At 38.2% G+C, this 11,097-nt stretch overlaps 1 protein-coding gene across 3 annotated transcripts in view; it reads right to left on the bottom strand.

The window, feature by feature from the left end:
- LOC122064534 (B3 domain-containing protein Os07g0563300-like) overlaps positions 1-9,751 on the bottom strand; it is a 47,746-nt gene extending 37,995 nt beyond the window's left edge. The window contains exons 1-8 of one of the 3 annotated variants that reach the window (XM_042628251.1): positions 9,326-9,751; positions 7,664-7,761; positions 7,434-7,532; positions 3,001-3,346; positions 2,511-2,916; positions 2,166-2,262; positions 1,178-1,352; positions 66-145 (exon numbers count right to left, since the gene is read on the bottom strand). In XM_042628251.1, coding sequence (XP_042484185.1) covers positions 66-145; positions 1,178-1,352; positions 2,166-2,262; positions 2,511-2,916; positions 3,001-3,346; positions 7,434-7,532; positions 7,664-7,761; positions 9,326-9,359 — 1,335 coding nt within the window. In that variant the 5' untranslated portion in view covers positions 9,360-9,751. Of the gene's footprint in view, positions 1-65; positions 146-1,177; positions 1,353-2,165; positions 2,263-2,510; positions 3,347-7,433; positions 7,533-7,663; positions 7,762-9,325 lie in introns of all 3 variants that reach the window. The other 2 variants (XM_042628250.1, XM_042628249.1) reach the window with 2 other exon arrangements.
- Positions 9,752-11,097: the final 1,346 nt, after the last annotated feature.

Raw genomic sequence — 11,097 nt, 5'->3', positions numbered from 1 at the left:
AACCCCCCCCCCCCCCCCCCAAAAAACAAAAAAATATATATATTTGTCACTCTTACGGGCCAAACCTGGTCAGATGGTGGAATATTTGAAGCCTTTCTGAATCCCATGACCAGCTTTCCTTCTGGATCAATGCGGCTGAATGTTACTGAAGAAAACAACCACCATACCCAAAATAATAATTAGAAATATACTCACACAAAACAAGACTCAATATGAAAACTACACATACATGAGACATTGGAATCGAAAGTTGAAATGAAAAGGCAAAAAAGTAGAAGGGTTAAATCTCAGAAGAAACAGATCCACGGCCACAAATAACCAGAAGATGGAAGAAGAATGAAATTGAACGAACAAGAAAGTTGACGTGTTTGGAAAGTTACAGAATGACTTTGAAACCACAGCTTTGCATGACTACATGTAACATTGTAGCTTACAAATAACAGGAGCAATGAAAATAGACCATAAGTCAATGTTTTAAAAGGCAAGCAAACATTAATTAAAGGTAATATGGACAACCAGAAAATATACAAATGATTCAATAATTGTGGGGGAGGGTAATTAAAACAACACAAGAGAGCCTCCACTAAGATTGCATTAAGAACTTAGATTGGGAAATATAATGCATATCTAGAAACCAAAACCATGACATTTCAGAGGTCCAATTATCAGCTTATATCAGTTAAAAAAAAAATACAGTTTTCCATGAAAAGAAACGGTTACAAGGAACTGAAGAAATAATTACATTGCCAGCTGGTGGCTCTAGCACTAGAAGAGAATCCATTTAGCATTACCCCCCCCCTTCCGTCTGTAGGAAACTCAAAGGAAGTTGAATGCCACAAAAAAATGATAAATGAGGAATCCATTTAAGCAACTAAAAGACTATTGGAAAGTGATCATGTTTCCAGACATAATCTTGCCAAGAGGAACCTATTTTCAATTAAGGAATGACCCAGCCACTTTGACATAAGGTCTGTCTGCACTCCATCCTCTGAAGTGGAGACCTAATACCTAAGGCAGCTCCTCTAGCCTCAAGCCCTCAAGGTGTCATCCTCACATGCCTCTTCAAACACATCCGACTAGTCGTATACGAGTTCAAGATAGATGAACTCATCAAACAATGGAAGAAAAAAGTAGGAAACAAGTATGATGTCCAATTCCAATTAAATTTCATAGATACCTGTGTCACCTGCTTGCAATTGCATTGACTGAATACATGGCGTAACACCCTCCAAAACATACATCCTGCTGTTATTATTGGGCCAGAAACGGAACTGGAATACCCACTCTTTACCTCTTGCATCCTGGACTTTTAAAGGTAACCCTTCTGGCTGTGAAATTGCAGGGAAATAAGCCTGTGCATTAAAAAGTGATTATCAATAATAGTTGTTGGATCCAGATCCTAAAGAAATATAGTGCATGTGATAGATTTCATGTGATTTGATGAAGAGCTCAACACATACCAATAATGAACAACAAAGATGAAGGATCCTTGCAATGAAAAAGCCCAAAAAAATCACATGGCAATAAAACAAAAGAACATAACTAACACCACCAAACAGCCGACCTGATCTTTGATCCGTATGATTCCACAGATGCCAGTGGACAAAATAAAGTATTCAGAAGAAAATATACTGAAGTCAAAATTAATTCAAAAAATTTTAAAAAAATGAACAAACTGCAACTACAGCATCAGGACGTGACAGTTTCATTAGAACATTTGACCCTTGGCATTCACAGCCTGCACAAATGCTTTGAATGAACAAAAAACCATGATATCATTGCCAAATTAAAACAAAATAGGAAATAAACAGAAAAAACAGGTTCAAATCAACCACATTATTTTCCAAGCATCCGCAGACTGGTTAAATAATTTCCAATAGATGAGTTCACCAAATTGTTGACAAGAGCCATTCACGTTCCACAGCAGTCAATACTGATCTTAACATTTGGGGACAGGGACTGGGATCTGATTCCCCACGGGGATTATTTCTTTTTCTTTCCTTCTACTCATATTTCTTATCAAATAAATCCAGCACTTGTACCATGTGTTCCAAACTACAGAAAAGAGCTACATTCTTAAACCATAATGTTACGAATTTAAAAAGCACTAATATTGAATATTGAATACACTTAAAAGGAAAATTTTGAAAAAAATGCATGCTCACCTCTGCACATTTTTTTGGGAGTACCAAACGCCCTATTCGCCCAGCGTCACTGGCACTTAACATCTTCTCAAACAAAGGAGTGATGACGGAGTTTGAACTTCCATATGGTCAAGGTTCAAAACATGCTAAAATTTTCAAACCCCAAAAAGTAGGTAGGAAATATCATACTTAAGGATTTATAAAACAATTAAATTTTAGGTTACAAATCAAAAATATAACCCTACCAAAATATCAATGTATATCTGAAATCAAAATCAGAAGCTTATTGTATCATTATGACCATTAATACATCAAAGTCTGCCAGAAATCCACTGATTTCAAAAGACCACATAAAATAGTGGATACTCTCCTGAGATTTGTTGCAACTCTTGATCAGTTATCCTTGGCCAGTATCGTGGAAGTAACTGATGTCTTCCCCTAGTATCCCCACGAGGTCTTCCATTACGTACTAGAGTTTCAACAGATGATTCCACCCCATTATGTGGACCAGCCATCAATGGCTTTGCAATTGCAGATGGAGGCATTTGTGGTTGTGATTGAGGTCCAGAAACATTGCTGGGACCATTTGTCTCATTATGTGATCCATGAGGTAAACTAAAATCGACATGTAACGGTGACATGTCATCCTTTGGAGTAGACTGCACTGACATATTTACACTTGGATGTGCCTCATAGTTTATTCCTGCTGCAGGAGTGTTCTTACCAGGTTCAACAATCACTCCTTTTTTCGTCTCCACCGGAATGTCATCTCCTGGAAAACAGCATGAGTGTTGCAAGTCATCCAGAACCATTTCTTCCCTATGGAATGTACTTAATGTAGCTGCAGTATCAATACCTGCATTTCCATTTGCAACCCTTTCAGGTGGAACAAATTTCAGGCTGCTAGATACAACTCTTTCAGATGGATCTTCACTTCTTGACTTCTCCATGGCAGAGGCAGATGGACGTTCACCACAAACCAGTTTATCAATCCCATTTGATCTGTCGATCTCATAAGGCATCCTTGGATGTAATTCAGACAGAGCCGTAGCTGTATTCCACAGACTGGGTGCATGACGCCACTGTGCAGCAACTGCGCTAGATCCAGCGAATTGATTCCAGTTTTTAACAGAGAGATCTTTAAGCCTCTCAGGAAGAGGAAGATGCAAAAAGAAAGGGGAGGGCCACACAGGGTTCGGTGCCTGAGAAAGGGAGAAACAGATTATTGAATATAAAATCACAAATGATTGTTTTTATGGAACCGAAGGGAGGGATGAAGAATTCCAGCATCTGGCCAAGGGAACATGGAAAATTTACCACTAGCAAGCAGAAATTTTACAATGACCAAGGATTTTGAAATGGAAGAACCCCAATAGATTGCACATGAGATTAACGATGGCAATATTTAATAAAAATGTTACTCATTAAATAACAAACATTATCCAAAAAAAGTAAATATTGTAATAGTAATTATGGAGGAACTTAGATGATCCCATATAGATAACCGATACAAAGAAAATGTATCTTGAAAATACTACATAGACACTACAATAGTAAAATTACAAATCCAGAAAGGAAAAACCGAAACAATATCCCATTTAAAGGAATGCAGGATGCATGGTAAAAATATACCGGTACACCATATGCTCTCAGCAAACTTCATAAACTCGTAGAGACAAAAAAATTATAAAAAGTGGGCATGAAAATGTAATGTAACTTCTCACTTTTAAATTGGTTCTGCTCAATGACATTATCAAGTTTCCTTCCGACAAATAAATAAAGAACTAGTTCCTACTTGTCACTGATCACTTACAAAAGGGTATATTTTGCCTAGCCATCATGTCCCTACCCGAAAGTGTTCTTCATTATTGGTTCAAGCAGCAAGACTGATTGCCTGATTAGTCAAGCAGAGGAGAAGCAAGTCTTTCTTTTAACCAAAGATTCTCATGGCAGACAAATTTTAAATCGAATGTTATTTTTGTTCTTCAGAGTCTTACGCTTGGTCCAACAATAAGGTATGAATGTTGCGACCTGGTGATCAAATATCAAAGCAGCCTCTTGACATTCTCAGGGCAAGGCTATGCAGTTCTAGCGGCCTTGGCGCCCCCCGACCTCGCACATGCGGGAGCCTCATGCATCAGGTACACCCTTTTTTTAGTCTTCAAGAAAATGAGGATGCCATGTTACCAAAATGCCAACTCACTCAACCTCTTTGTTTCAAAAGCTATAAAATTTAATGCACAAAAGGCTTCCTTTTCTTTTAGTTTCTTCCTTAATTTATATTTTTCTTCTTCTTCTTCTTTTGGAATGTCCTTTTTTTTTTTTTTTTTTTTTGGGGGGGGGGGGTTGGAGCTGGGGGCCTTTTGGAATGTCCATTGAAGAAAAAATTGCAGACTCTCGTATGGAAAAAGCTAAGGAGATACGGATTAATCAGTGACCATGTAATCTGGCACTCGTAGTAGTATTACTTGATGAGTTCATCAGGAATCAGCTGATCCACTGGAGATCAGTCGCTCAACTGGTTAACTCGCACCTCAGGGATTGTCTTCTAATTCTGTGGATGGAGTGAGTGGATTGGGAATACTCACCAAAGTTGATTGGAATATCATCCACAATGACTCAAAAAAGGTTCTAGTTAGTAAATTTTTCCTGAAACCTTTGTAACCCAACGCTGTGTATATACACACAGGTGAGTCTGTGAAGTGTGAGGCTATGTGTGTGAAACAAAGCCAATCAAGATTTCAATCGTACCCACTAGCATATCATTCAGGATGCTTGATGGAGGAAGAGATAAGTTTAGAGGTGCATAAGGAAATACCTTCGTGCTAAATATAGAGAATTGTATCCAATTTAATCAGTCATAACTCACTAACAGATTATCAGGTCACACTCATAACCATGTTGGAGTTGGGATTTCACTTTTCTCTTTAATAGTCAAAGGCTGCAGTGTAGGATCTATTTGGGGTCGGGGGTATTTTCCTTATTCGCCTGAATTTTTCCTACCCATTTCCTCATTTCTGGTTTTTTCATAATTAAAACTTCTCATCATCGGATCACCAACGAACTCAGATCTGCTAGCCTGCTGAGTGGTTGATTTCTTAGTTTTATATGGCACTGAGCTTTACATGACATTGTACTCATTAATGGCCAAAATACTGGACTTGTACTTAAAAGAGTACAATTCTCTCTACAGTATCAATTATAGTTTACCAAATTTTTGAGTCTTGACAAGATTCAATGTCAGAAACACTATCATAATAAAACCTTCATCAGTTGGCATGTTGGAAATACAAAAAGAGATGCTCAGCCTGATGTAGCTACCCATCATGGGCTGCAGTATCGCAGGCAGAAGAAGGCCCAAACCAGTCATCCCTTGGGCTGAGATAGACCCAAGTGGTTCCATATTTTTGGTTCCTTATTACAGTATATCTGTTTCCAGAATTGAGCTTCTAGAAGGCCCTCAATTAGCCCCATCGATCCAGCCTTTACAGCTGTCAATAGCTGGCCAGAAGACACTCTTTTGTGGCCTGCGACTTCCTTTACAGATGGAATTTTGTGTTGCTTAGTTTGATGGTCAAAGATGCCCCAAGAGAGGAGCTGCCTTTGAGAAAGTCTTTAGTAGTTATTTATTCGTTTCCTTAAGTTACAAATTAGAAATTTGTTACTATTATGCATTAGTTTCCCATTTGAGTTGGTTTCTATTTAAGAACAAGCTTCTGTATTGTAATTTCAGACTTCTATTTATGAGGGAGTGCTGTAACAATTAGTCACAATTGAATTAATGAAGTTTATGCAGCAATAGCTAGCTCCCAAACTTCTAAGAGAGGAAGTACAACAGCTGAAATAGCTGTGGGTGAGATGCCCAGGCTGAGATAGCCAATCCCACCCACATCTATCTTATTTACTTTCCTCTATTCTTTTCTTCTTCTAAGTTCTTTTATTGCTTGCTGTGAGAGTAATTGGAGTGCTAACTAAGTTCACTTGAAGACCAGAAATAGCAGATTGGTAGAAGAACCTTCTCAAACCAGCATCTATTTTCATCCACAGTCAGGGTTTTGAAGCTCATCAACCTTGAATGGATCTTCCAAACCAGAAGGCTTCTTGCAAAGGCCTTTTGGGGTTCTGTTGAGGCCTCTTAGGGTCCCCTTCGACCAGGACTTGAGACTGTTCTGACCATCCAAAAAGGAGCTGCAGGGTTTCCCCACTTGGCCTGCTGAAAACCTAATTCTGCTAAGGGTTGTTGCTGGTCCTGCTACTCTGTTCCAGATCTGTTCAGCAACTGTCAAGGCTTCTCCAACAGTACTTTGAAGACCCTTGTAACAAGGTTTGCAAACCCTAAAGCTTCCTTACCTGTGAGTGTTAATTCAGCCTTTCTCTTAGGCTTTGCTGTTGGCCTATTTGATCTCTAAGTCTGAAATCAGAATTATATTGGTTGAAGGTTGTTTATCTTATTGGGGCTTATTTACCTAGTGTAAACTAGCTCTACATTACAGCATGAGAATGTGACACTCATAATGACACTGGCATTTTTAATACCTGGAAATGAATGGTTTGCAAAAGTAAAGAGATTTATGGATCAAACAACAGAAATAAAGTTCAATATTTCTATAACCACCTTTGCATGATGTCTGCATCAGGGTGCAGTCAATAAACAAAAATTCAATATTTCTATAACCTATTCTATTGTTCTTTTTTCGTTAACCACCCCTCCACTTTATGTGACCAAACAAAGATAATATAACTTTGCAAATTGTTTATTTTTCTTCTTTTTGTTCTCTTTCTTCCTGTTCTCTATGAGCATGAAATACTCTTGGGTTTTGGGTTACCATGTCTGGTTTGAATTTGAATCTAGGAGATTGCAGGCCTATGAATAGTATCAGTGGATGCTACACAGAAAGAAGAAGAAAACAAATGCATAAAAATTGGAAGTGATGGGCTATGTTAAATTGGGACCAGATATTCCTAGACCCAGTTTGAAAACCAATAATTTAAAGGCCCCAAAGCAAGGAGAGCTATTAGAATTTGTAAGCCAAGGGCACTTGCGAACAAACACTAAAAAGAGAAGCAAAAGCCTATACATCACAGATGACACTCTGGAATGAAAAATTCATTAAAATTTAAAAACAAAGGATCAAGCAGTGACTCAAACAAAATTTAACTTATCATAGTGATTGAAATAAATAGTCTAGGAAAACAAAGAACTGATAAGGGGAAAAAAATGAATTCTGACCAGAATGGAATATCAGAGAGAGAGAGAGAGAGAGAGAGAGAGAGAGAGAGATAGTTCACCCTGATGAAATTTTTATTAGCACATGCCAAGCACTCAACTCCTCCAGCATCCAATAGTGCAACCGCATGGAACGAAACAATACATCCGCAGTGCACCCGCTGCAGGCAGGAGAGCACTTCCATCAGAAGATTTAATCATTTAGTATCAACTTCTCAAAAGCAATCATATGCATCCACCAAAGGCCAGACAGGGAAACATGGAAATCCATATGTTAGAATTTTCAACTCACCTTTCCACAAGATTCACAGCTCCTCCAACCAGCAGCATCTAAGTGAAAAGTTTCACAAAATCTCCCCCCCTCATACGCAGAACTAGAGCCACATAAGACTGATGTCACAACATAAAGAATCTAAATATATTAAAAAAAAATTAGAAAATACCCAATCAACGTATATATTTATCTTTCTTGACACCATCAGCCTATAACTAATTGGAAACAAGTCTTGGCCCTTCTCCTTTTTCTTCCTCCCCCCCCCCCGCCCCCGCCCCAGCCCCAGCCCCAGCCCCCGCCCCCCCGCCTTTGAGAAAGAGAGAACGAAATGTTATCTCAACTCTGCTTTAAGATAGAAAACCTTACTCTTTGAACTGCAGAAGCATACTAGAAAATGGATAATGGATGCGAATCTATTTCAACAAGACACTTCAAAATTAATTCCATATCCATGAGAGATATTTCAACATATATTCCTTATATGCACACCTCACTCTTTCTGCAAATAGATAACATAGATCTAAATCTATTAAAGGATACTGTAAATTACATATCGATGCCAGTCAATTCGAGATTAGCAACAAGAACAACAGAATTTAACTTCCTCACCCAAAGGGAGCAGCTCTTCTACACACACACTTCCATTTTTTAACTAAGGAAATTCCGCAAATAGGTGGCGACCAATTGCAAAAGATTTAGCGTCTCTTGGTGGTGGCAAGAAAGTATTAAGAAAAACTTTGAAGAGAGCTTGATGAAAACATAATGTCATACCAGATGGAAACCTATTCTAAGACTCTGACCAATGCCGAAAGAGCATAGGTGCACCAATAACCTCATGTTTCTCATTACAAGCCAAACAAAATTGAGAGAGCAGGAGAGAGTATTAAATGCAACATAAGTAGTTGAAAAAGAAGCTACTCAAAGTTTGGACAAGTCAGACGCATTTTAAAAGGCTCAGTCAAACCTAAAATACAAGAAAAATGAGAGGAAAAAACCCAGAACGGCATGAAAATGCCCATCACACTAGATAAACCAGAACCTAGGAATCTAATCTGAAAGAGAAAAGGACCACAACAAATTTCTAAGCAAAATCTATCGATGCCAAACAATAATCTTAGAAGCGGGAAAAACGAGTAAGCAAATGATTGGCCACAGAGTTCTATGGAACTCCACTTCTCAAGAGAAATACAGAAAACAATAGGAGGTAAAAGCCACCAACAGCTGATGCAATACAGGGAAACTAACCATTGTAGCTCAAAACAAACACTCAAAACTGAACCACTCTCCTCCGTACTCGTTAACTCCATGTAAAACAAGCAGTGAACAGAAAAAAAAAACAGCTTCGAAACCACAAGAATGTAAAACAAAGACTTTAAGGTTCCATACAGGAACAAAGTTCAGTGATTCAGTGAAGCACTGGAGCTAGGAAAAGAAAAAAATCAAAGCTTTAACTTCAAGAAAACACAGTCAACTAAAGCAGAAGCCTAGAACAGCAAGGAAACCACTTAATCAAAAAAAAAAAAAATGATCGCGGAACATATTATTCCCACCAAACGAGAACCAATCCAACAACTCCCAAGTCACTTAAAATTTGAAGAAAATTTTCCTTAACATCCGAGAAGCAGAGACAGTGAACGGAGAGAGAACTCTAGAAAAACAAAACCAAAAAAATTTCCTTACGCGCATCGATCGCAGAGCTCTGCAAACTGTCCATTCCGAAGGCGCCATCCTTTCCGAGACCGCTCCGGTTTGGCTTCACAATCCGAATTGAAGCAACCGATCTTAACAGAAGAAGACGACGACGACATCAACAAAGGTCTCAATTCTTTTTCGTTTTTATGAGAACCCATAAAGAAAAAGAGAAAAAATAAGAAACAAATGTGAGGAACGAAAACCCTAGAGATGTACTAGAAAAGGAGAAGAGAAGTCGATGGAGGCGCCGTGATCTGTAAACATGGGTGAGATTAGAGACAGACACAGAGAGACGTAGAGAGAAAAAGAGGGCTTAAGAGAGACAAACCAGACCAGTCGTCTCTCTTGTTTCTTCCTCTCTCTCTTCGCTTTCTTTTGGTTTTCGCTCTCTTTTCTCACACTTCTCGTCTTGTCCTTTCTCTCTCTAATATCACGTCGTCATCGTCGTAGGTCGTCAAATGGATGAAATTCCGGTTTTATCGCTCGCTTTTCCTATCCATTTTTTTTCCCTGTGGTTTTATTTTAATAATAAAAAAATAAAAAAGGCCATGACAAATATTTTTATAATAACAAAATATTATAGCATAAGCATGCATGGCCCGCTAAAGAACGTCATGCAGGGCACGTAGAGTCGTGAAATCCGTCACTCTTCGACTCCCACTCGCCGTGTCACGCGCTTTTGGTTTGGGTCACTGAGGACAAGGAATAAACAATTTAGAATGATGACCTACAACGTTAGTCTATGGTAGGACTTGTTAATCCATGGTAGTGTCGCGTTTCCACTGGACCATCAGTATCAATTCTTTTTTTAAATCAGATGGTCAGTATTATCTAATAGTACTATTCTGATCGGAGGGTAATTAACCCAATACCGGTCTCACTGAAAGCGACAGAATGGTAGATTTATTTTAGTGAAAGCAATACAATTTAGGTATACCGCATCTTTCAGCGTTCAACTATTACTATCAATCCTGTATTTATTGGCTTTCTCCTCTACTGGTTTTATTAAATTGAATGTCGATGGATCTCCTTAAATAAATAAATAAATAAAAAATGAATATTGATAGATCTAATCGGGGATGTCCGATTTACAGAATATATTGGGCTGAATTTTTCGCTTATGTTGCGGAAGAACTGGAGATTAGGCAGGTCCTCAAATTGTCAAAGTCCATAGGTTTTTTCAATGTCATTGTTGAAGGAGATTATGCTTTTATTATCAATATTTTAACGGATTCTAACACTAGCATCCATTGGCATATTCTAGACATTATTCGGGACTATACTCATCTTGTTAATGATTTTCACTGAGTTTCTTTTGACCTTATTTACACTGGAAATGGAGTTGCTTAGGCTTTTGCATGCTTTGGTGTTAATCATCATTTTTGTGTTCCCTAGGACAACATCCCCCCCCCTCATTTTCTTACTCGTGTATTATTTGATAACTGTAGGGGAGTGTCTTTTCCTTCGGTTTGTTTCCTCTTCCCCTTTATTATAATATAATGCTCTCTTTCTAGCAAAAGAAATTAATAATAGGTATGAACATAACTGGCGGTTGGGACGTGAGCAACTGCATCGCATCTATAGGATTGTATGGAGCCAATAGCTAGTTTAAAGGATAACTTATGGTTAGAAATTTGTCACCATGCATGCATATGTGATTTGACCATGTGGAGTATGGATCACCTCTCTCAGTATTTTTTTTTTTTTTTTTGGTGAAACCTCTCTCGTTTACATATATACTACATAGGTCATGTATGAAA

The sequence above is a fragment of the Macadamia integrifolia genome, unplaced genomic scaffold, assembly GCF_013358625.1.
Source record: "Macadamia integrifolia cultivar HAES 741 unplaced genomic scaffold, SCU_Mint_v3 scaffold1678, whole genome shotgun sequence".
NCBI lineage: Eukaryota > Viridiplantae > Streptophyta > Magnoliopsida > Proteales > Proteaceae > Macadamia > Macadamia integrifolia.
Note: the sequence above shows the minus strand (reverse complement) of the source record. Positions and strands in the feature narration are given on the sequence as shown.